The sequence below is a fragment of the Xenia sp. Carnegie-2017 genome, unplaced genomic scaffold, assembly GCF_021976095.1.
Source record: "Xenia sp. Carnegie-2017 unplaced genomic scaffold, XeniaSp_v1 HiC_scaffold_13, whole genome shotgun sequence".
Classification (NCBI taxonomy): Eukaryota; Metazoa; Cnidaria; class Anthozoa; order Malacalcyonacea; family Xeniidae; genus Xenia; species Xenia sp. Carnegie-2017.
Genome location: NW_025813436.1, coordinates 5,015,432 through 5,042,523, shown reverse-complemented (window position 1 = coordinate 5,042,523; position 27,092 = coordinate 5,015,432). Strand labels below are relative to the sequence as shown.

The following is a 27,092-nucleotide window of genomic DNA, read 5'->3' as shown; positions in this document are numbered from 1 at the left end:
TGTGTGCTTTCATTTGTACATGCTTTTTTTATATTATTCTTTACGTGGGTCGATTAATTTCATATTATAAATTGCTTGTCCGTGGAAAAGTGCCCTCTCCCCCCGCCCCCCTGTTTTGCGGGCCCTGCTTCTAGGGATGGGAAACTGGAAACGTCGGACTGGACACGTGACATGTTGAATCTTGAGCGGGAAAGGCGAAAACAAATATTACAAAATGCCGACAATTTATGTGGTTTTAGGTCGCTTTTTGGTCCTTTATAGCTATAAATCTCGGAAGAAGAAAGCTCTAAAGCACGAAAGAAGTTTAAAGGTACGTTATTCTCAATTTGAATAACTTTTAAGCCCTAAGTATGGTGACTAATGGCGAAATTTGAAGGGAACACACGAGGCTTGCTGAGCGTAAGAAGTCAAGTTCCATTTGCGTTGGTATTTCGCCAGTAGCTTCTGTAATATAGGTTTGGTTGTTCGGAGGAAAACCAAAATCCTTTACCAACCGACAATTTGATTTTGATATAATATAATTACATAAAACGAAAGAAACTCCGAACATAATATCCCACTTCGTAATAAATTCGAAATATTACTACGTTAAAGATATGGATATTTTATTCGGAGTTAGTTTCATTTTATATTACATCAAATTCTCAGCTTGTAATGGATTTTGCTGAGCGTTTATCGGAGCTAAAGCGGGGATAGGTGCTTTTAAAAAATTTATAAATGCAGATGTTTTGACTCCAATGGAATTAAGTTCTATAAGACCATTGTCTCGTGTGATGGATAATTTGAGTATAAATTAGATTAATTACACCAAGTATGCCAGATTTCTTAGTGACGACTGAACCAGGGTAGAGTGGTTTACTTTTGCTAGAGTATCGCTCGGATGTAATGTAACAGCTTACATTTGATGAAGTAGACGAGTACCCATGAATTTGTTGATATTATTTATATTACGCCTGTTGCACTTGGCCATTAGTGCACTTTCTGTATTATGTGTCAGTACAAAATCAAGATGAGTGAGAAAGTTGAAGAATCGCTTCGGTCAACAGGAATAAGCACAAAGATTAAGTTAATGAACGTCATAAGATAATCACGAATAATGAATGTGTACATTCACATCTTGATGATTTCGGCAAATTTGGAATTTTTCGGAAAAGAAAACGGGTGTTGTAGGCGTATAGAAGGATCTCTACTAGAGAGAAGAAGAAACTGCGCAAATGTTGAAACAATCATCATAGGAAAAGTCCACGTAGACCAGTGAGCGATGAAAATTAAAATTACATAACTGGATTGTCAATTGGAAAGTTTTGCTCCACATATGGCCATCAGACACTGTTTGAACACACTTCTTATTATCGAATCTCAGTTGCCATTAAAAAATACTTATGAAAACGTGCAAATTTCAGCCAATCGGGAGGGGAGGTTCTACGTAATAAATCTCGAGGGATTCACGCGCGACGCACATTTTTCGCTCGTTTGCGTGCTATTCAAAGAAGGCGAAACTCTTTTCAAGTGAAATTTTTATTTCAGAACTAATTTATTTCAATAAATAGCATGTCTCCTATGTGGTAAGTGTAAACTATGTTCATAATTTACACCACTCTACTGTACAATAATTACTCATCTTTCTATGTGACCATTCGTCGGATTGATTTTCCCGCCTGGCTTTATTGTGTTTTTAGTCTTTTGACTGCAGTTTTTCTGCCGACCTTTACGTACTTGTAATAAAAAGGGGAAGTATCACTCCAAAATTGCGCGAGATCAGTGAGGGCTTTTTAAGTAAGGGCATTTTTGAAATGTAGCTATTGCGTGGGGGTATTTGCTCCCACTAGGTTCAAAGTTTTCCACAGTAGCCAACTTTGTTTATACCTGATAGAATGGCCATTATTGTCACTGTGAAGGATTGGTTTTTGGTTATTAGTTTTAACATTTAACATGTCGCTCTGTAAATAAGTGCGAAGAGATATAACCAGCTGTACCACAGACTAATTAAGATCACCTCAGTAGTTCACATTCCTTAAAAGAAATTTTTTTTGGAGTGATACGTCACCTCTAGAGCGAGACCTTCAAACAAATTCTTGACTTGCTGAAAAAACAGCCGAGAAAACTTTCAAATGACGAACGATTCTTGAATGATTAAATTCATCTTGGATTAAATACCTAATAAAATTTCATAAAAGGTGGAAAAGAAATCGCATGCACATGATTGGTTGTCATGATTATTGACGACCAATCACATAAGTTATTCAAAATTCCCCCTTGTGGGAATCACGGTCTAAGCACTGATGATAATGAAGAGTTTGAATTTATTTGAAATGGTTTATCGGTAGCCAAATCCTGCACTGTGTTCAAGTGCTTTCCTTCGTAGGTGCGCGATACTGGTGCCACGCCAGTACTCCCCCCCGTTCGGCATACTGCACTGCAGGTCTTGCAGGGTAGGGGACGACGATATAGGCATGTCCCTTGTGGGAAATCCCCCCGTTTGATAGCCCAGTTGAGGGGTCTGTGCGAGTTGTTGATTCAAGCCACTTAAAGTCGATCTCGGTTGATAGGGCTGTTGAAGAAGATCGTGACTTGATTGGTTGAAGTTGCTCGAAGGAAGTGAGGTCGTTGCCATGGTGGGCACGCCGGACGGTGCGATTGCGGACCATCTATGATCGTTGTGGTAAGTACATAGAGGGTCAATCGGGTTGGGGTTGTAACTCTGTGCTAGGTGGGAAGGAAGGATCGGTGCAGGGGGGCGAAGGACCGAGGTCGTCTTCTTACGTTTCTTCCATTTGGCACGACGATTTTGAAACCACACCTGAAATAATGAGCGAATGAAATCAAATCGGGGCACGATAGTAATTCTTGTGATATACTGCATACATGTAGCTAAATGTTGGCAGCAGTGAGTATCCACCCCCACCCCCCACCCCACCCCTCGAACTATTTATCAGTACATATTTCTATATTCAGTTCAATGGCAGCACCCATGCAATACAGTACGCGAAGCATAAGGAAAATGCGTTTCAGCGTAGTTTCATCGGAGAATGTGTAATATCGCACTGATCTTTATAATTAGCGAGAATCCATAATACGAACTACTAGTAGAACACACTTCATACGAAATAAAATATAAACCATAAGATTTTACGTAGTTGCACTCTGTAGATGTTTATCGTCCGCAAGTTAGTTGTGTCCTATTTGTTTGTTTTGACTGAGGTTTTGACAAACTTAGCGTTAGTCCTATTCAGTGACCAGCGAGGAATTAGCGTCTGACAACAAATAAAGAAAACCTGATTTTTACTCTTCGCTTGACTCTGAACTGATGACAACCGCTAAGGTTGTCGAAATACAAGTCAAAACCAATACTGACAGTCCTTATATGACCTCTACTGACCTGGACTATCTATATCTACAAACATGTAACTATACTCTCTTGTTCAAACCATGCTTTCACTTCAATAAGATGAGATGCGTCATCCATGGTGTCTGTTGTGATAGTGGAAAGCGAAAAAAAGAGCAGCTCTGAAATGAGGCTTTTTCGCTTCACGATGCAAGTTTAAAGAAGGAAGCTTGAAAATAGTTGACGCTTGATTTTTTTTTGAGGGCCCTCTTTTGAAATGACGAGCATTCTACTGCATCGCCTTTCGGAATTTGTTAGAAACAGCTCACACAATGTGCACTATGCGACGCACTTAGCGTGCGAGCCGTGTATTCTACTTCAAAACAATACTACCCGAAGAACATTTATTGAAATGGCAATAAATATGCTAGTTCTATTGAAGTCGTGCCGCCTTATATTAACCGTCTGTGAGACGAGAAAGAATCGTGTCGTCCTTATACCATCTGGTGCTCACGTTAGTCGCCACGCGAAACCTATTTTCAGCGCAGATACACTGCTGCGACGCATAATACATTGAAAGTTTTGGCGCACTTGAGCAAGCAGCTGGCACATAACCGCTTTATAGTGATGTCGATAAAACTGTTCTCGCCAGTTTAATGCACGAGCTGTTGACTTTCAAACGTCTTTAACAGATAGCTACATAGCGTCATAAGCAAATAAATACGGGAACAGGCGATACAAGTACTAAGCTTTTCTAACTTTGCTATACTTTGTTTGTTTAATGTGTCAACTTGGCAAACGTTGGTAGACGCTGGCGACAATTACAGTCAACAGGCTTTGCATCGGGTATTCTCTTTGAAACTCCTCCGGACGCCGATTTCTTTATGCTGAAAAATGTGCAATATGTAAAGGCTTTCGAAGACAAATATTGATTCTATGCTGTTTATAACCACTGTATATTTTCTTCATAGAATATTCAAAAAGAAAATTTATACTTATTATATGAATTTTCTGTTTGTTTAAAGGGAAAATGTAAAAAACTTCGGTATATAAAACCTACAGTGTTATGCTCAGTATTTCAATAATTGGCTTAGTTCCTATACACCTTGATACATAGTCGAAGATCTTAATTATACAATGCAATGACTATCGCAAGGTAAATAAATAAAAGTCCGACTATCAGCTAGCTACTTAACCTAGTGACATTAAGGGAAACACATGTCAGTTGCATGCACAACTGTCGAATTCTAGGATACGACCAAAGTTCCTATATAGGAGCAAATCTGAATTTCAAACTGACATTGAAAAATCAACGCGTAATTGCTATGACATTGGATCGATTATCGCAATTCATTAAGCGTACGGATAAATTTGCCGACTATAATGACTACTAATGATTAAATAATCGCTTGATGCTTTTGAAATAGAAATTTTTAAAGTCACTCCTTTGTGTACAGGCGACTTCTAGCTGTCGAAGACACCCAATGGTCAATCTAACCCACATGATCTTCCCAAATTTTTTACATCGCAGCTTTGCTGCTCGTTTCATTAGCTGCTTGAATTTACCTATTTGCAATTTTTTATCGGTTCTATCATAAATGTGGTTGTCTGTTTTTTATTCCGGGTTTTTTTGTTTTTCTCTTAGAAAATATGCACTGTTTCTTATGATTATTGATTCGTACATGCTTGATGACGCGACGTGTGGAAATAGCTAACAAAGTAACATACATGTGTTTGTGGATGTAGATCGCCCAGGTTAGTAGACTTCTGAGAGGGACTGTTGTTGTTGATGTTGACTGACGTTTCCACAACCTTAGCGGCAGTGTCATCTTCAGAGTCAAAAAAAACCGAGTCCGAAGATGACTACCGCTTAGGTTGTCGAAACGTCAACAACAACAAAAACAGTCCTTCTCAAGACTCTACCAATCTGAACGATCTGCATCCACAAACATGTAACGATACTCCTTGGTTCAAACCATTTGCTTTAAAGTAACTTGTATGTCCACATAATAGAGTACATTGGACATTTAGGATCAACTTGTGTAAAAACGTTATGTTTTGGTAAAGCTTGTATTACTCTCTACATGATTTAACTGTTTGCTCAATAACTGTTGAACTTCATGATATAATGAAGTAGTGCTATAAGTCTAGATACTTTCTCAGCTGTCGATTTCACTGATAAGTTTTCATTTCAGCGAACAACTCATATACAATTAGCAACGAGTCCCCTCTTCTCAAAGAAAACTAAGCTAATCTAAAACGACGTGTTTACACATGCAAGTCAATAAGGCAAGTTTCGTCAAGTGCTTTAAAGCTTGTGCTTATAAAATTCAGCTGCATGTGAAGTACGTAAATACAGTTTATGATGAAACGTGAGACGTGGGATGTTAGTCACAGAGGCGCGGCAAACCTTAGGAGCGCCATGTTTGTTTTGACTTATGTAGCTACGTAACATCACACCGCAATCGCATTGACGCATCCTTGAAAAAATTTCATTGTTTTTGGTACCAAAATTTATAGCTAAATTTGCGAGTGGATCTTTTTTGGAGTCCCGTCAACTTTTCGTGAATATAAAAGGTCTGCTGTTGTTTGATGTTTTTAGCTAATGAATCTACTCACAGCAGCTAAACAAACAAGTTTAAATAAATGCAATGCACATAATGATGTTAACGCATACATCTAAATGAAATACTGTACAGTCAATTTTGTCATCATTCAGCTAGGAGTATCTTCTTCCCCCATGGTGTACGGCTTGTCAATTTCAATAATCAGCAAAAACGAATTGTTAATTTACGAACAATTAAGTTAAACTATAGAAGACATCTTTATATTAATTCATACACAACGCCAGCTATCAAAAACTATTACAGTCAACCCCTAGGCTATTTTGTTGTCGTTATTGCGTGAATACAGTCATTGAACGTTCACGTTAACACGATAATCGACAATATATATCTGTAAAAACACATCCCTTTCTTTGGCATTAGGGTGTGTGTTTTTTTGCTGTGCGTGTCGGCTTTTCGCGTGGTAATATGCAAGTCAAGTGTTTAATAAAATTTTTGTTTTCAAAAGGACGAGAGAAGAATGCGGAATGTATGCTTTTGTGCCCACCTGCGAGTCGTATCCAATAATGTCGTCTCGAGCGAAATCGTGCTTCGAGAAGCTCTTTGTTGGCAACTCGAAAATGTTTTTGCGTAGCTTATTAATTTCATGCCCAATGTGGTCCATGATATGCATGCAGTGCCGTGTAACAGCACAATCTTGAACATTACATACATTCAGTAATGAACATTCTATGTACTTCTGGATTTTAAAACCATGTGATATTACCTAAAGCTTTCGGGATAGTTTAATGAAATACGTATATGTTTCAAACGTGAGACGTTATGCATGTGGACGTGTATGCAGTCAGTACAAATCAGCAGCAACCTTTATGATAGTCTCGAATTCTTTTTCCAAAAAAGTAATATTGTTTCGCAAGTTTGAATCATTTCATACTTAAATTCAAACGACTTTCCGATACATCGGTTGCACGACAGCGTAAGCAACCGTTTTCTTTGTACGCCACCTTGGAAATTTGATGTGTAAGCTGTATAGGCTAAGTTTATTCGATCTCCAGACTCGATTTATGCAATCTACGCAATGGAAGATGTTCGAAAAACAAACTTCCAGGTCTACTGCCGTCATCTAGCATAAACTGACGAATTGAAACAACACGATTATTAGACAATTTAACACCCCAGTCCAAGCAAGTTGAAATTAATGCACCTGTATGTTTACGCCACAGTACGAACATCGCTTAACTCGTGTCTTTAATGTGTTCGACACGAATAAAATCATGCACCGAGAATGCTACTAAAGTTCAACCTATTTTCCAAACGAGTTTTCGTTTTGTTCGGTAATCTCCACCCGCGAGCACAGTAATTTACAAACATTTAGTTTTCATTGTTTCGACAAGTAATGTATATAAATTTTAATTGGTTTGCCGATAACACGGGTAGTAATCCTTTTTCATTATCACGCAACGTTGGCTGGAACGGACCCGTCCCTGAGATATTTTAGTCGACAATTGCGAGTAAACCATGAAAAATATATATTTCGGGAACAACCCGAGCCAATTTTGGGAACGTCTCCTCCCTAACGATGCACAGAGATTGTCTTTCGGATTTCTTATGCCAATATCGCTATCATTTCGTGGAAAGTTTCTTATTTAAATACATCCGGAAAGTATTCGTGATTTTGCAACAGTTTGTAGGTGTATAACTGTGCATGTGCCTCTATTTGAAGCCACAGATAAATTTTTGTTATGCAGTACAGGGTAGAATGAGTTGCTCAACGAGTCTCGGTGAAATTTTCTTCGGTATTTGGCATGGATGTATACGTTTTCATTCGTTCAATGTCGAGTCTACTTCGTTACTGCTTATATATTCATATAAGTTTTTCGTCTTTAGACACGATTCAGAGATTAAATGATCAGTAGCATGTTCTTCATTTACATGCATTCGTGTTTTTTTCCCCTTTACATAATGATTTTGAGAATCCTTATGCACTTAGGCAGTCGCCAGAAAGCATTCAGTGCAGTTGTACAACTTTAATTGTCCAAAAACGATACATGCTTGTAATTTTTATTCATTTTTGCACACGACAAGCTGTTATACTTCAACCTAAGTCGACTAAAACCGATAGATAAATTAGACACTCGAGTGACCACATATAGATCTTCGCACTCAATTTTCGACAACTTGAACTTGATCAAAAACGACGATTACCCAATATATTGCGCCTTCATTCAATAAACACACGCTTGCGCGCACAAATGAACTGACCGACGAACGAAAAATATCAATGATAACCTATTCGACTCCGATATCAACACCTGAACGGTAATGTCAGAGTAAATTGAGCTCGGGAACAGGTTTAAAGTAAGACTTTTGATAAGTTTACAAACCTGTACTCTTGATTCGGTCAAACCAATGCGTGCAGCAAGATCCTCCCTCATGAAAACGTCCGGATAATGCGTCCTTGCAAAGCATCTCTCCAGCTCGTTGAGTTGAGTCGGAGTGAAACGGGTTCGATGTCTTTTCTGTTTCGAGAGATGCGACTCCGACGATTTCAGGTCGTTGTCTTCCGCGGGTGCGCTATCCACATCGCTGCCATCTCCTCTCTTGATGTCCGTTGGCGTTAGTTTCCCATCGGGAGACTTGCAATTGTTATCTTAAACGGTACAGATAAAGGATATAAATTAGCACAGCACGTAATATGGCATGCCACATTAGCTGCTTCATTTGTCTTAACACTTCGAAATAATCGGCGAAATTACTCCGAGTTACGACGAAAAATGAGCTTTTACTTCAAGATGAGTACATGCACTAACTAGTCCGGCAGGATCGTGCATCCCTACTGTCATATATATCCGCCGACTTTCTAGATAGATACTGACCAGAGCTACAGAGGATGTTACTAATGTTGTGTTCTATGTTTGGAACAAGATCTAGAAGATACATCGTGTCAGTGCTCATGCCATGACTTCTATCCAAATGATCTCGCGATATTAGCGTACTGCCTGTGTCCATCGCTTAATCTTGTGATCCCGCTCAACATTGCGGCTTCTCTTTGTGCGCGCACTTATTATACCGGGATTAATAAGTTTCATGGCAGGTGACCAATCGGAGCGCGGCCTGCACTCGCTTCTAATAAAACTCCTTCAGGTGTCGTCGGACCGCGACGAGGAACTCGAATGAAGGCAAATCACTTCGAATTAATATTTGATAGTGATAATTGGGCATCTCGAACGCCATAAATGATTTGCTTCATTAATGTCTTCCTAAATCTTTAATTCAACCCTCTCCTCACTTTTGACGCGTTGATCTGTCGTCTGTCGATGTTAGGGAGACAGCCAGCTTCTATGTACAAACACAACTCGCATGGAAACAAACAATTCAAAATTTAATAATACGTTGTTTCCATGTGGCTGCAGTTGCACGCTCTAGCTTCCAACCATCTTATTTTTTTTCATTGTGAAATCGTGTGTCGTCCCAGATTCGACGCGTTAGTTTTTCTACGTCGCCTCCATATGAAGCCATTTTGCGTATAGGTGAATTCTATAGCACCTATTCTATCTCATAAAACGCGGCGAGATATGACTTCGTGTTGATGATTTAGCTTCAGTAGAATACGGTTTGTTTGTTTTCGCGTATATTAACTCTCCATTCTTTTTGTGCACGCCTAAGAAACGTGTTTCTCGTCTTGTATGTCGTAGAAATGTTTTCTATCGAGTGGACGATTTCATTTTTTTGTTCTCGTCATCTCGTGAAGTGAACAAGTTTGAGAAATCACCTCTCCGTTTTGTATTTTCTAGCATACTTAGTTGAATAATTTTTCTGCTGTGCATGCAGTTTCCGACTATCAACCGATACAAAAATTAATGCACTTGATCTTAAAATTCCTTTTTGATTTACATGAACAACATAACGCTTGTGTTTACCTAAACATGTCTGTCCTTGTGTGGTCAACGATATCTTACTTTTTATGAAATATGTTGTGTCGTAGCCAGCTACTTTGAATACAAAACTTGTATCTTCCATAGTGTATTGGTTATCATCTGTTCATGCAACTGTAGCTTAATGGTGTTTTTAGCACGTTTTCACCTTTTGCATGCGTCATAACTGTCGAAAATGGTTTTCATTCAAGTCATTATGTAGCTATACGTTTGACGTCTGTGATTGCGATCATGGGAGCTTCAGCGTCAACGAAACATGTAGTTGGTTATATAAAACAAATATCTTTCATAACATATATATATATAGGCATTTCGTAACTTCAACCTCTTACATTTCCGTACTTTCTCGAAGTTTTTCTATGATATATTGTTGGGTAAATGTTGCGTCTTAAAGTCACGCGTTGTCTAGCAGAAATAAGCCCCGCGCTCTTGTCAGCTGAAGTGCGTCATGCAATTTCTCGATATTGTAAATGGAAGTTTCATTCTATGCCCAGCACGCATAGTTGAGAAAAATATCAGACAATTCAACGTTCGCCGTTCGAATGTTTTTCAAAATTGATTGCTCGCCATACGCAGCCCAGAAAACGCAGTTATTATTTTGATTAATAAAATATTAATTGCTAATTAAAAGAGTAGCCTCACTACCCACGAACATTGCGCAGTTCTTGTCCGCAAATCTTTAGCTTCGACGCTCCAATGTTAGGATACTAAGCCATAAAGTAATACAGACTCTCGCGTATATCAAGATGTCACAAGTGCCATGCGAAGACGAAGCTCCTTCTTTACGAAAACATCTCATTAACAAGATCTATAAAGGTCTCGATAAAAATTTTGCAAGGCAAATTTTCAACATTCCACATCTCTTTATACAAGGGAAAGGCTTATCCAACGAGCGCATTTATACATATACACGTCAATTCATTATCACAAATTTGAGTTGGTGGTTTTAAAGGGTCATACATGCGAGACAATACACTTATTCTGCTCAATTGTGGTTTACCAGAGAGCTTTGTGGTGGTTTCGCCGTTTTTCTACATGCGCCTGTGCTTTATACTTCGTTCATTCTTATTAATATCAGTTCTACATAGCTATGTCTTGTTCTTTGAGAGATTCATCTTGAAAATGTGCATTGTAATGATGTTGCATGCGATTTTGATTGCACTTAAAGAAAACACTTTCGTCTTGCAATAGTGATATAGCGTATATTAAAACCGTGGGATCTTTCCCTGCAAAAATTTTCAATAGCCAAGAACATTAGTGTGTACCTGCCACTCTAAAGTAATTTAAAGGCACCTAAAAGGAATACTGTTTTCCCCTGATCTATAAAGCGATTTAGTTTACAGTTGCTCGAGCCCCTTCTATTCGATGAGGGTTTTAATTATTTTAGAGGTCTTTAAGTGTGCTTTTAGCGAGCCAATGAAGTAATCAGTTAACTTGTGAACTGCATGTATTCTTCAAAGCTCACTACACTCACGCTCACTGATTTCAACGCTACAACTAATCCATACGGCTAACTCATTTCTCCATCGTTGGCAAAATTTTTTGATAAAAATGTTTTTCGAATCATAAGCAATCGGTGGAGTCCGAATGTCGTCTTTGTACAGTTATGAGGTGATTCTGTTAATGCCCCGCTCATGCAGTAAGTGTTCGTTGAGCTTTTAGAATACATAGACCACGGTCTCTCTATCGCTTGTTATAGTCACCTCAAAGTATCGTTACTATAAATTGAAGATGTTTTTACTTTCTCATTTCCTCATCAAATAGTGTTTACAGGTTTATAACCCAAATCCAATAGCGTGTATTAATTGTCAGTCCTGTCGATAGTGATTGCAATTGCTTTCATTCTTATAGCTGCCGCTCAATAAAGGGACATTTAACCTAATTATTTGTGGAAAACCATGCCCAACCGAAAAGATCTCGTGTTTGCAAAGTGGATGAAATGATTCTTCGGGAACTTCATATCAACAAATTAAAGTATGTGGAAGCGGGACTTCATCGTGCTAAGGTAAACGATATTCATTTCTTGACATAGCTACGATGTTTTCTTCCGTCAGTTTAGTATCAAACGTTTTGTAGAGGTCAATATGTTGATCAAGAATGCCATTTTTTAGCAAAGTAGTACGTAAGTGCATTTGCTTGAGTTTTATGGTTTGGAAATTACATTAAAATGATTGCAATTAATGTTGAATTGGATTTAGTGGCATGAAATGTATCATAAAGAATGCTCTTTCGAGTTCTCCCATGCAGATATTGTCAAATGTTTTCCGCTTTGGTTGTATGTATATACAGTTCGTTTTGAGTCGACGCATTTGAGGCAATTTTCGTGCATCTATGGTAAAACGGTCGAAATACACTCAAAGCATTAATTTGTCTTGAACCTTGTGAAAAGTCAGGTTACTGACATTCATCAAACACTGTTGATTTCCGAGTTTGACCAAGAAACTTGAAGAACAATCACACTTCTCCGTAAGTTAGTTATATAGCTATCATTCTCTTACTATATTACTATCAAAGGCATTCTCAAAGAGACTGTCGTGACTTTGAACAAACTGAGTTTCTTTTTCTAAAAGTGTTGATTGATCTATACGAACGTGTACTCGTCACACGCCATTGCTGTTTCGGTCCTATTTGGCATGAACGTTTGCTTCAAAACTCCTGACTTCCTGATTATTATATTTTGTCGAAAAGGGCCTCGGCAAACTTTTTGCTGGATGTCGCTGGATGCTTTGTTGAAATGTAAACACTCCGAAACAATGTAGGGTGTAGGAATGGCTTTAATCGACGCAACGTTTTATTTGAAGTCATGCGAACGGGCCTATTGCGACGCGCCTGCGTTATTAAATCGCCTCTCGGCACACCACATGAAACGCACCGCGCGGTGTATTTGAAGGGAACATATGAAGTGGCACCGAACTGACTTTTTGAATAGAGACTTGACTTCTTTAACCATGCAGCTGCGTGCGAAAAGCGCCCAAGCGCCCGAAATATCAACGAATTAACACAAAGGTTTCCATTCTAATCGAACGACAAGGCGACTGTAGCATTTGCGAAATTGATTGAATAATTTGAGGTGCGGGAGGAACGTGTTCATTTCTTTTTTTATCGTCGATCCTATATTTGCAATACTTACATATAAAAGACGGGTTTTCGTCTGTGTATTATATGGAATGGCAAGTTTTCGAATGCCTCAACGTGAGCTAACTTCATGTAAGCTAGATTACCACGCACCGAATATCATCAGTATGAGATTACTGAAAGTCGTTTCAACTTTAATCATATGCTATGAGTTTGTACATAGGCCGTATTTATATGATGTAATCTCTCTCACAGGCGTTTCTTTCGCTGAAGTTCGTGATATTTTAGCAGGTTGCGAACTTGTTGTTTTGGGTTTAGAGAATGACATTCTTCCAATCACGTTGCACGACGCTTAGGAACACTATATGTATATATATATATATATACATATATAATGATTCTCCGTTCTAACGCGGCTTGATTGCTATGAGGATATTATGACATGATATGTTTCTATATATATGTGTATTTATGTATTTATAGATATATATATCTATATGTGATGTATTTATATATATACATATATATGTATATATTTGGCTTGCTTACCTTTGATCATCATATAATAACTGGCTCGGTCTGCGGTACTCAGGTCTTCATCAGGCGTATGAAGCTCGCGCATTTGACTGCTGCTCGTTGCTGGTGCTGTCGAGAAAGTTTGAACACTGGAGCGAAGCTGCTCGCGAAATGCCAATTCGGTGTCGGCCTCTATTGCTGACGAGGACAATGGCTCGCATGATCGCTGCAGCATTGTTTATATACAGCTTAATGCAAATATAAATAGACCGTTTGGCGAGGCTCGCAGACAGTGCCGGGGAAAGAGATAGCGATGCAACTTTGGCTACATACGGAAGGCGGCCCACTCCATGGTAGCATATCCATGTATGTGCGCGTGTGTGGATATTTATACACGATTATATTATATTTATGTGTGCACATACATACACAGCTAAACACAGCTACCATACGCGCGGGGTAAAAACACACACACACACACAACGCTACACGGCGTGCGCGAAATTTTTAATTAAGGAACGATTTTAATTAAAAATCGTGCGCGGAAACTTCTTCACTTCGCAAAGGCGCTTTGTACGGCGACTGAAGACGCAATATTTCAAAGAGATAATGCCCGAAATTAGCTTGTCCAATGTTGTTTTTAGCATTAGAAAGAATTTTTTCTTTACTTGTTTTGGTGTTTTGAAAATAAAGACGTTGTCTTTATACGTCGTGCGTGTATTTAAGATTATCATTTGAAGTTTTTACGAAGATTTTCCCTTTCATCTACGATAAGTTGTAACTCTCTGTCTTCAGCATTCGAAATCATATCGATATCGAAATATGTGCATATACTTGTCGAAATACACAACACAATGTATTGCAGAGCATTTAAAATCGGTGAAGGAACACTCTTCGGATAGAATTGAACTGGCGCGCTGTGTTGAAACCGTAGGTAGCTTGTTGTTGCCATACGCTTGCATAAGAAAAGCAAATCGCAACGTATTACCTAATACATATTAAGACGGGAGAGAATACGTTCTTGAGTTAAAAATGAAATAACAATACAACGTTTGGAAAGAGTACTTTATGTGAGGAACTGTACTTGTATATGTGGCAAGCTTGGTTGTGATTTTCTTCTTTACCAAAGACATATTTTTTAAGTTATGCGGCTAAGAAGGATTTTATTAGCATTATATGAAAAATTCTGCGAAATGTTTACATTGAAACACGAGAGACAGACTCGTTTTCATGCATGATCAGAAAGGATCGTTTTCCCTCTACCATTCGTGGATATGACATACAACAATCGTCAATATTTCAGCTCTTTTTCTATTTTCGACAACGAGCCGAATAATAAGAGGAGATTAGCAGGAGTATAATGCAATGCGAGGCACTGCCACCTGACATTAATTGATCATAATCAAAATTTCGAGTGCTCAACAATCTATTAGGCCATTACGTTGTTGACTTTGCACTTGAGTTGTTAGCATGCGGATAAATGATTAGTCCAAGAGACCGTTCTCTGGAAAACACGTCTATGTTCGAGAGCGAACACTTTTTTCCAATCTTGTTATCAATATCTTTAAAATTTTTGGTTAGGAATGGGTACCCCATTCACTTTTTAATAAATACAATTTAAATGGGCATTTCAGCATCCTCTCTGACTAATTGAGGGATTAATTGATCGACAAGTGAACACGCCAGCCGACTTCTGAATTTTTGAAACGAGGGAAATTGAAATGCCCTTTGAAGAGTTTGCTTGGCTATCCAGCTTGTGTTTAATTGCACTTTGCGCTCAATTCTCGTCGCGTGTAAACATGTTCATTAAATAATTACCGTTTCGCTGCCAAACTTATATACGAAGCATTCGTGTATAATGGAAGCGAACACAGATAATATGAAGTCGCTTAGTTTGTCTATTATGCCCAATTAGTTTTCACCCAAGACATAACTGTCCTATATACACAAACGATTGTGCAATGTTTCATTTGAATAGAAGATACGGCCATCATGCTGATTTTGCCCTACCCTGACTTCGCTTCATAATACAGTTTTATCTTGCACAGGGAATATTTACATTACAATACATATAGTCTTGTTCCCATACCTTTGGGAGCATTATATTGCTTCAGACGTATTTTAAGTTTACATGAATAAGATATAGATGCCATTCCTTATCAAAATTGCTGTATTGATTTCGTTGACGATCGCCATAGGGGTCAGTCAACTTAATCTCTTACTACAGATACCAACTCCTTATAAAATTTCCCTCAAGTGTTTGAGTTTCTTGAATGATGTAAAAACACCGTATACTTCAATTATTTCCTCCTGACTACTTGCCTATGTGATCTATTTGCAAATGTATATCACAATGATCGATTGTAGAAAAGCTAGTTTCCTTAAAACGTTTTCTTATACAACTGTTACATATCTTATATTAAATATTATATGGTGCTTGACTACATGCGCAATTAGTCTGCATTATAACAAAGCATGAATGCGCATGCAACGAGTGTTAAAATCACAAGTGGTTCATGGTTAATCAAACCCAGCAAATTTCAAGAAACGAATATTTTGAGAGTATATAGTTTCAGTAGCTATAAACCAAAGGTTCTTTAAAAATTCCGAATAAGATCCCTAATCTTATTATCAATAGTACAAATATTTCATTTCCATTTCAACCTTGGATTTTTTTTTAACTAAATGTTCTTTTCTCCGATAGTAGAAATGCAAGTGCATCGATGCCGAGGGCTCGGACTGTGATAGAACTTTTCATGTATCGTTCGTACCTTCAAAAGTGCACGGAATTTCATTTGACCATATCAGATTTTACATTCACTGCATGAAAACCTTAAAAATTCTATTAAAATATCTTACTTGAAAAGCCGACGCTATAGCGATGTTCTGTTATCAAACTTACATTCTTGTTTCCAGCTAATTCAATTCGATGTCCTTCTATTTGTATAGTGAAGAAGAGCTATATGTGTCATGATGTTTTACGATTTGTGGACAAGATTTAACGAGATCGACTCGTGCAAGCGACTGAGGCCCTCAAACAAACGGTAAGGACTATAGTGATATTCGAGGAAAATTTATGCGGTGGTAATTTTTCTGCCTTGATTGAACGAAAATGCCTTAATAAAGTGAATGATGAAATGCAATAGCTTCGAAAAACATTGCCGTAACGAGTTTAAGTGAGAGCTGTTACTCCCGTTTATGTACGCCAATATAGAGAAATTTTTAATAATAAATTTCTTATGGAAGACGAACGCGCTTAAATGAATTAAACGACGAGCAGTAATTCGTCGCAGGTGCTCGACTTTAAATTGTTGTATGACAATTTCACGATGTGGTGGCTGAAGTTTTCAACTAATGTTCGCATAGTTTATATGGTAAAAGTTCATAATAGAGGGATAAGAGCGACATAACGGGATACTTTTCTTTAATTAGAATCGCCGGGATAAAATTTTTGAGCCGCCTTCTAACTCCACTGTAGTCTCCACGTAGTTAAATATGCACTCCGATGCATAGACGATGTTTTGAGAAAGCGCTACACTCTCTGTTTTTCTTCTTCTTGAGTTACAAACTGCGTGCCTGATGCGAGGAAAGATGGACAAATATATCATGTATGAGCAGAATAAAAATTACTGCACTGAATGTACGAGTTATGATCCAGGGGCTCGAGCATTTCGAATGAAAAAGGTATTTCTCATACCAAAACTTCATACAAAAGCATTTAAAAATTTTTTGTGAAACTAAAATAGTTTTTTCCTCGCAACTTAAAGTTTATTTAGACAATTTCCTTTGCTATATTAGATTTATAAAAGATATTACCTGTCATCAGGCGATATTGGTCTTGTCTATTACCCGTTAATAAACTGTTTGTACAATTAATGTCTCGATGCAGAAGTTTAATTCGATTCTAGCAAACTATAAGTGAATTATATCCTGTAGCATGTGACCACCTGTAAAAATGAACACAGAATCTAGTAAACACGAAGCGTAAGAAAAATATAGTTTACAAAATTCTTTTTGGAAAACTGATTTTTGGGACTGAATATTCAAAGTGACGTTTAAGTATACATGTACATAAACAATATATATACAATTTCATCCCGACAAGCCTGTTTCGTGATTTCTCGCTCTTCAGGGGATAATATGAAATTGCAGTTTTGTGTACTTTCTTCTTCTTAACAATATTTACCCTCTGCTCTAACGCATCGAGCACTGTAATTACGGAAAATCAAATAAACAAAACTTCCTAAACAATATATATATATATATACGATAAGATTAGAAAGAAGATCCCCGCATGAGATCTCTTGGTTAAGGTGAAGTTAGGCGATATATAAGGGAATATATTTGCGAAAGAACGTCTTCATCCAACTTTAATTTTTCATCTGGGAATGCTATGCACCGGAAAAATTTTAATGATACTCAATGACAAGGACTTTAAATAATAGAAAAATAACGACCACAATATATAAAATCGCAACTAAAACATAAAAAACAAAGCATCAATTGATGTTTATATAGTTGCAATAGTCATAACCATGTGTTATGCATCGTGTATAGCTATGAAAATCATGACATTATTTCACAAGTCACATGTTGGTATATTCAAATGCATTTACCGAAAGGAAAATTATTGCATAACGTAAATTTATATGAAGTGCTTGCATCGTGTGCAGTGGCTATACTACTACATGTGTTTTGTATGTGATAAGAGAAAATCACCATCTCTATATATTAGATATACTTGAATCGCTTGTTTTTTTTGTACAGCATTGTATGCTTGTATTTTCTATGCAAGTTGACTGTCGTCCATTTATTTATTGCTTAAAGAAAAAGTGATCACCGAACTTGCGTTATAATCAACCGCAGACAAAGATTGTATAATGACTTGCGCAAATATTGTGGCGAAATTGTCGACTGCAATAAATCGCGATGTCTTTGTTTCTCCATTCACTTCGATGTGAAGAACGCGGGTATCTCGAGGAAATGCAATTAGAGCAGATTTACTAATTAATTAAATGAAACAATCAAAAGCTCTTCTAATTAAGAGAACGTACAGCTCTACGGAACATTCTTATTAGTTCAAAGTCGACATCACATCATCCCATTGTTTATGGAGACAGTCCAGACTTCTGACGAGTTCACTAATATGAACCAGGTGATACGACGTCAAGAATTCTCCAGGCATGAATCTTTAATGTTTCAATTTGAACTGAGACAAAAAGTATATATGACGAAGACTCGTGACACAACTTAACAGCCGTCAGACATATGGCAAATGGGGACCAATATTAGGAGTCTATACACTTATTTTAATGTTTTATAATGTTTTATTGTGTACATTTTCAACTTCTAATTTCCATCAATTGAGAAAAAGCAAAGCACAGCACAATATCTACCTTCGCACAATATTGATATAAATTGTTTCGAAATCGCAAATACCATGGTGAATGGCGAAAATAATAACTTAATTATAAAGAACTTTTGAAATCAGAACACTAATCCAATAGTTCTAAAAGAAGTGTTTTAAACCTAACCTCAAACTCAACCTTCAGTCTTTTTTTACAAGGCTAAATACGCTGGCAGTTGAAAAGAACTGATCGCATGTAAAATTCACCACAACCAGGCATATGCATTGGGGAAAACATCCAAAAAGTTCAATAGTTTTTGTGGGTCTTCTTTTGATTTGATCATAGCGTTCAGTCTTTTGCACGTGCTGCTTTATTAATTATTCAGATCATCTGTCGGACAGCCTTGCCATTGACGTAGCCAGAGTGGAGCAGGCACGGGCGTGGCCCCCAGGCTAAATTCTTGTACCACCAGTCAGTTGTCCAATCTTTGCATCGGCTGAGCTTCTTCTTAACGTGTGATTTCTTCTTTGGCTTGCAGCAAGCAAGATCTGCTTTTCTGAGATTTGTTTTACAGTAGAACACAGATGTTAATGACGTGTTCAATCTGCATCTTGGCTGTAATCTGTAAGTTAACCTCTTAAAGTTATTTGATATGCTTATTCTTACAATTACTCTGACCTACTTTTTATGTCACATACAGTTTCGTCTAGGCATCTTGGCATTATCACACTCCTAGTCAGCCTCTGTTTTGTCTACAACACACTCCTGTCATGTCTACAACACACTCCTGCATGTCGACACACTCCTGTCATGTCTACAACACACTCCTGTCATGTCTACAACACACTCCTGTCATGTCTACAACACACTCCTGCCATGTCTACAGCACACTCCTGTCATGTCTACAATGTCACACATGTCCATCTTGTCATGTCTACAACACACTCCTGTCATGTCTATCCTGTCATGTCTACATCCTGTCATGTCTACAACACTCCTGTCATGTCTACAACACACTCTTGTCATGTCTACAACACACTCCTGTCATGTCTACAACACACTCCTGTCATGTCTACAACACGCTACTGCCATGTGTACAACGCACTCCTCTCATGCCTACAACACGCACTCCTCTCATGCCTACAACACGCTCCTGTAATGCCTACAACACACTTCTATCATGCCTCTGTAGCTTTCTTCAGATAATGCTTTAAAACGTTCCTACAATTTTATCAAACAGATTCTTTTGCACCTTTCATTTTACATCATCCTATTCTTTTGTCAACCAAGCAGTTCGTTGACGACAATTAGTTTGCGTATCATGTCGCATGGTGAACCAGCTGTACAGTGGTAGCAGGACATATCTCAAATCCAATTGTTATTGCCCAGACAGCTACTGATCTAAACTCAGTTCTTCACAGTCAATGCAAGCATTAACATTACAAGGTAACATTACCATTTACTTGATCAGTTCTTTAAATGCCTGTATTCAGGTATACGCATGTTTTCCCAAATTTAGAGCTCCAATTGTAAGTTCAATTTAATTTTGTTTACTTTCAAATGAACATCACAGTGCGTTCTGCTATTGGATGTAGAACGTAACAACACCACAATATCTTCTCCTATTGGATGGTGAACGTAGCAACACTAAAATACGTTCTGCTATTGGATGGTGAACGTAGCAACACCACAATACGTTCTGCTATTAGATGTTGAATGTAGCAACACCACAATACGTTCTGCTATTGGATGGTGAACGTAGCAACACCACAATACGTTCTGCTATTGGATGGTGAACGTAGCAACACCACAATACGTTCTGCTATTGAATGTTGAACGTAGCAACACCACAATACGTTCTGCTATTGAATGTTGAACGTAGCAACACCACAATACGTTCTGCTATTGGATGGTGAACGTAGCAACACCACAATACGTTCTGCTATTAGATGTTGAATGTAGCAACACCACAATACGTTCTGCTATTGGATGGTGAACGTAGCAACACCACAATACGTTCTGCTATTGGATGGTGAACGTAGCAACACCACAATACATTCTGCTATTGGATGGTGAACGTAGCAACACCACAATACGTTCTGCTATTGGATGGTGAACGTAGCAACACCACAATACGTTCTGCTATTAGATGTTGAATGTAGCAACACCACAATACGTTCTGCTATTGGATGGTGAACGTAGCAACACCACAATACGTTCTGCTATTAGATGTTGAATGTAGCAACACCACAATACGTTCTGCTATTGGATGGTGAACGTAGCAACACCACAATACGTTCTGCTATTAGATGTTGAATGTAGCAACACCACAATACGGTCTGCTATTAGATGTTGAATGTAGCAACACCACAATACGTTCTGCTATTAGATGTTGAATGTAGCAACACCACAATACGTTCTGCTATTGGATGGTGAACGTAGCAACACCACAATACGTTCTGCTATTAGATGTTGAATGTAGCAACACCACAATACCTTCTGCTATTAGATGTTGAATGTAGCAACACCACAATACCTTCTGCTATTAGATGTTGAATGTAGCAACACCACAATACGTTCTGCTATTGGATGGTGAACGTAGCAACACCACAATACGTTCCGCTATTAGATGTTGAATGTAGCAACACCACAATACGTTCTGCTATTGAATGTTGAACGTAGCAACACCACAATACGTTCTGCTATTGAATGTTGAATGTAGCAACACCACAATACGTTCTGCTATTGAATGTTGAACGTAGCAACACCACAATACGTTCTGCTATAAGATGTTGAACGTAGCAACACCACAATACGTTCTGCTATTGGATGGTGAACGTAGCAACACCACAATACGTTCTGCTATTAGATGTTGAATGTAGCAACACCACAATACGTTCTGCTATTAGATGTTGAATGTAGCACCACAATACGTTCTGCTATTGGATGGTGAACGTAGCAACACCACAATACGTTCTGCTATTAGATGTTGAATGTAGCAACACCACAATACCTTCTGCTATTAGATGTTGAATGTAGCAACACCACAATACGTTCTGCTATTGGATGGTGAACGTAGCAACACCACAATACGTTCTGCTATTAGAATGTAGCAACACCACAATACCTTCTGCTATTAGATGTTGAATGTAGCAACACCACAATACCTTCTGCTGTTAGATGTTGAATGTAGCAACACCACAATACGCTCTGCTATTGGATGGTGAACGTAGCAACACCACAATACGTTCCGCTATTAGATGTTGAATGTAGCAACACCACAATACGTTCTGCTATTGAATGTTGAACGTAGCAACACCACAATACGTTCTGCTATTAGATGTTGAATGTAGCAACACCACAATACGTTCTGCTATTGAATGTTGAACGTAGCAACACCACAATACGTTCTGCTATTGGATGTTGAATGTAGCAACACCACAATACCTTCTGCTATTAGATGTTGAACGTAGCAACACCACAATACGTGCTGCTATTGGTTGTTGAATGTAGCAACACCACAATACGTTCTGCTATTGAATGTTTAACGTAGCAACACCACAATACCTTCTGCTATTGGATGTTGAATGTAGCAACACCACAATACGTTCTGCTATTGAATGTTGAATGTAGCAACACCACAATACGTTTTGCTATTAGATGTTGAATGTAGCAACACCACAATACGTTCTGCTATTAGATGTTGAATGTAGCAACACCACAATACGTTCTGCTATTAGATGTTGAATGTAGCAACACCACAATACGTTCTGCTATTAGATGTTGAATGTAGCAACACCACAATACGTTCTGCTATTAGATGTTGAATGTAGCAACACCACAATACGTTCTGCTATTAGATGTTGAACGTAGCAACACCACAATACCTTCTGCTATTGGATGTTGAATGTAGCAACACCACAATATCTTCTGCTATTAGATGTTGAATGTAGCAACACCACAATACGTTCTGCTATTAGATGTTGAATGTAGCAACACCACAATACGTTCTGCTATTAGATGTTGAATGTAGCAACACCACAATACGTTCTGCTATTAGATGTTGAATGTAGCAACACCACAATACGGTCTGCTATTAGATGTTGAATGTAGCAACACCACAATACGTTCTGCTATTGGATGGTGAACGTAGCAACACCATAATACGTTCTGCTATTAGATGTTGAATGTAGCAACACCACAATACGTTCTGCTATTAGATGTTGAATGTAGCAACACCACAATACGTTCTGCTATTAGATGTTGAATGTAGCAACACCACAATACGTTCTGCTATTGGATGGTGAACGTAGCAACACCGCAATATCTTCTGCTTTAGATGTTAAAGGTAGCAACTTCATAATATCTTCTGCTATTAGTTGTTGAACGTAGCAACCCTACAATACTTACTCCTAATGAATGGTGAACGTAACAATGGCACAATACCTTCACCAAGTCTGCAAAACACCGACCATTGTTGTTTCCGAGGTGAAGCAGGGTCTCAGAAATCAGTGTTTTATTATAAACATCAATATCGTCATTGAAATATAAAATTTAACACAATTAGAAGTGAAAACTTGATTAGAAATATTGAAGGGAACGTAATAAGGAGAATTTGAGAGACCAATTAGAAACATTATTGAATGAAGATAGACGGAAACGTAGGGTTGTGCAGACAAATGAAGAAATGAGTAGATATAAAAAGAAATATTAAAGAAAATTTAGATGAAAACAGATGAAAATCAGATATGGATAATCGATAAAATTTTGGAGGAATAAAATCAGAGCAGCCGACCCAAGTACAGTGTGAATGGGAGTAAGGTTGTTTGAGAAAATGAAAACCTTTAGTTGGGTAAGAAATTGTTGCGTTTAGGAAAAGTTAAAATATAAAGGTCCCTCCTTTTCATTCCTTGACCTCGATGTTTTGCTCACATTTCGCATAGAAAACATCGTTGTTTCATAAGTCTAACAAGATTTACTTTCGATTAATGAAATTCCAGAAAAATGCAGCTCCCATTATTGCTTTACAACAATTTGACTTTATTTCAAACCTTTACTTGGCGGTGCTGCCGATCAGCAACAATTACCCACAATTACCAAAAAAAATGTGCACAAACTTTTCCATGTTTTTTAAAGGATTATTTAGATTTTATGGAATAAGAGCAAACAACTGAGTTGAATTCTCTTTTTCTTTGATTTCTTTGCAGCAAACCTTTAACATGCATTTACATAAATTGAAGTTTTACAATTCTAAAACCAGAGTTTTCTGGCTCTTGCATCTTGAGGTGGAAAAATTTTATCTTCAGAGAAGATTGAAAAAGACAAGCGGTCGCTTCAGCTGCCCGACCAAACTTTACTACCTTTTTGTGGTTGTGTTTTGAGTTAGTGGAATCAGTCATAGTAATGTGGTCGCTTTGAAGTCAGTCAGCTTTTTGAACTTTTGACATTGTGCACTGAATCGTTTAAATTAGACTCGTTCTTAAGTTCAGAGACATGTACGGACGACAGAATTATAATCATGAAAATTACCAAGGTTCACAACAAAATGCAGAGTTTCGAAGAAGCTTCATTAAATTCACACAGAAGTCATTTTGTATCCTACCTCCTTTATCATCGACCAACCAAGAAAAGTACCCTTTATCAAATATTTGGAGAATTTTACATACTAGAAATAAAATCGTTTTTCATCTCCTTGCATCATGGCCTTGTGTTTCACCTTCAATTTAGCTTCTTTCAACTCTTCAGTTTCCGCAACTGTCGGACGTTAGTCTTTGCTAATCGCTATCAAACTCACCCAACAAAATGTGATTAAAAATAACGTTGCGATATTTCCCTTCCCTCGCCCCACTCCCTTCGCTTCATGTGCCCAATGGATTTCAAGTTGAGCTGCGTTATTTATCACTGGATAGATTCATCAAATCATAAATATAGGTCACTGCAATGTAACTCTAAAGTTTTAAAACACAAACACAGCTTGATATATTTGAAAAACTGCACTTCATTGGACGGCCATTGTCATGTTACAACAACGAATTTTACTCTTCTCAGCACTTCATTGAAATGAAACAGAGTGCGGAGATTTCACAAGGGATCCATTTTATTGTCTTCATGCGCATATACTCATAGCCTTTGTCAATTGATCAATGCCTAAAGCAGTCTCGTGGTGATAGAAATTAATATTAAAATCTCGCGGCATGCCATTGAAGTACACGATTTTCGTTACTGTGAGCTTCGTATAATGTTACGATCAATTTATATCATCAATGTTTACATATCTTGGCTCTCGCCCACCTCTACGTCATCTGAGGGTAGGAAAATAGGCACGGCTTCGCAAAGAGGAACATTTCCAAATGGAAACAGCATGCGATTTTCATACGGATACACGAAATGGCAAAATTATGAATGACTTATTCATACTGAATGGTTCATTTCTTTGCTAAATGTATGAAATGTTGTTTCTTTGCAGTCGTTGTTTGATATTTATAACAGACAGCAGACTTTGTCCTCGAGCATTTTGCTTTTTGTCAGCGAAGAGTTTTTTCTCGTGATCAACTTTTTTACTTCATTATGTCATTGGGCGACGAGAAAGAATCATTAACAATGATCATGCATGGTGATGAAACAAAAGGTTCTTTTTCTTCTGATGTTATGTTGTTTGTTGACGTTCAATGTCGATGACAGCTAAGAAACATTTGTAAATATTACACAATTTTGTCAACAAACGTGCTGCCTTGTCACACATGCAAGTTAATTGCAGATATAAAGCAAGTTGTGGCTGTTATGCTATAAAGTGTGATGGTCAATTGATCATCACACGTATTTGATTTGGTTTTTTTTAGTTGATCATCAGTCTTTCTTTGATTCTCCTATAGTTTAATCTTTTCTTCAACGAAAAGTAATGAAATGGATCTCTTGTTAAGTTTCTCAGACCAAGAGAAATTCGGTTGACCAGCATATGCAAAATCGATGATATTCGTTAATACTTCATACAATACATTATACAAGTATATCTGTATACACTCAGTTGAGTACATAGCTACAACTTATACATCCGCTGTAGTCATTGCAATAAATAGTTCGACTCATACTGCGTTATTTGAAAGCGGTATCAGTTCGGTCTGCACGACTTTAAATTATTGTTTGTTGATTATTTGCATTTTCTTTTCAAGTTCACATCGTCAACGTGGCATGGACTGTATCCATTGTATTGAAACTTTAATTAATGAGAAAAACTGTTATCGTCTTGATCAAAATTCATCACTTTTTTTTAAGCACACGCGGAATTTGATTTTCCCAGCATGAGATGGCTATTCGGCTCGCTTTTTTGTAAAGAATAATACATACGATATTAAATGTCTTTTTTTTGTCTCTTGGCTCTTTCGCATAGCATTCACACATAACTAGAAAGGTTCTTTGTAGTTTACAGATGTACAAAGTTGGATTCTAATCTTCAAGTTTTTCTTTACAGAAAGGAAATTCTTGCACACTCGAGTCGTGTGTCTATACATCCTGAAGTGAAAGCAATCATTATAGGCTATGTATATTGTTGTGTTTACGTATTCAAGACAGTTCTCACAAAGATCTTTTATGTAGCTATCACACGTCGAAGATTTTCGACTTCAAGTTTCTCTTTCAATTTCTCTATCAATGAAAATTTTACGAAATGATTTTGATTTAACTGAAATTCTTATCCGATCTTTGGACCAGCTGCACAGTGCTTAAAAACTAGTTACGTTACACGGTTGAGCATACAATTTTACGTATAGATATAGTGAGGTATGTTGAGTCTTCAAATACAAGTTAATTCTTTAGTAATGATTTGATATTAAGCTACCATAACTGTATATGACGTTTCACTCTATATATGTATGAAGCTCGACACTTGAGATCGGTGAAGATGCGTAGAAATTTCCACAATGAAGACTGTCGTCATCAGACAAGCACTTCATTCATAAAGATGAACGGACAAGGTTAGCAACGCATTGATTTGAAGTGAACTTGAGGGAGGATGTTTGAAAAAAATGCATGGTAACAGAACTTTCATGAAAAATTTGATGACATGAAATTAGTTAAAAAAAAACTATTGTTAAAATTCATAATCTTTTTTTTATTTTCGAAAAAGGTAATTAGCTGTCTATCGATCTTATGTCTAGTCGAAGCAACAGGCAATTTAGTGATCGATAGCTCATCCATTTTGTTCTGAGGTAATTAGCCTGAACAAACTTGAACTGCTTATCTATACTTTATCTTTTGATAGAAAGTCGTTTAATTAATTATTCCTATGATATGACTGCATTCACCTATTATCTCCAAAAGCTCACACGTCATA

At 37.6% G+C, this 27,092-nt stretch overlaps 1 protein-coding gene and 2 long non-coding RNA genes across 5 annotated transcripts; 2 read left to right on the top strand and 1 right to left on the bottom strand.

The window, feature by feature from the left end:
- Window positions 1-1,500: 1,500 nt before the first annotated feature.
- Window positions 1,501-13,744, bottom strand: LOC124433474 (homeobox protein orthopedia-like). 3 transcript variants are annotated; one of them, XM_046983251.1, is made up of 3 exons: window positions 13,449-13,744; window positions 8,274-8,539; window positions 1,501-2,800 (listed from the first exon to the last, which is right to left on the bottom strand). In XM_046983251.1, the coding sequence occupies exons 1-3, from the start codon at window positions 13,648-13,650 to the stop codon at window positions 2,318-2,320; spliced, it is 951 nt and encodes a 316-aa protein (XP_046839207.1). In that variant the 5' UTR covers window positions 13,651-13,744; the 3' UTR covers window positions 1,501-2,317. The 3 variants fall into 3 exon arrangements, with proteins under 3 accessions (XP_046839207.1, XP_046839209.1, XP_046839208.1); XM_046983253.1 differs by lacking the exon at window positions 13,449-13,744 and adding an exon at window positions 9,810-10,038; XM_046983252.1 differs by lacking the exon at window positions 13,449-13,744 and adding an exon at window positions 8,766-9,109.
- Window positions 11,680-27,050, top strand: LOC124433477. Its single transcript, XR_006944477.1, has 4 exons — window positions 11,680-11,829; window positions 16,365-16,459; window positions 26,232-26,539; window positions 26,638-27,050. It is a non-coding gene; the product is annotated as an uncharacterized LOC124433477 (long non-coding RNA).
- LOC124433478 lies at window positions 19,343-21,680 on the top strand. The gene is made up of 3 exons (XR_006944478.1): window positions 19,343-19,387; window positions 20,057-20,209; window positions 20,337-21,680. It is a non-coding gene; the product is annotated as an uncharacterized LOC124433478 (long non-coding RNA).
- Window positions 27,051-27,092: the final 42 nt, after the last annotated feature.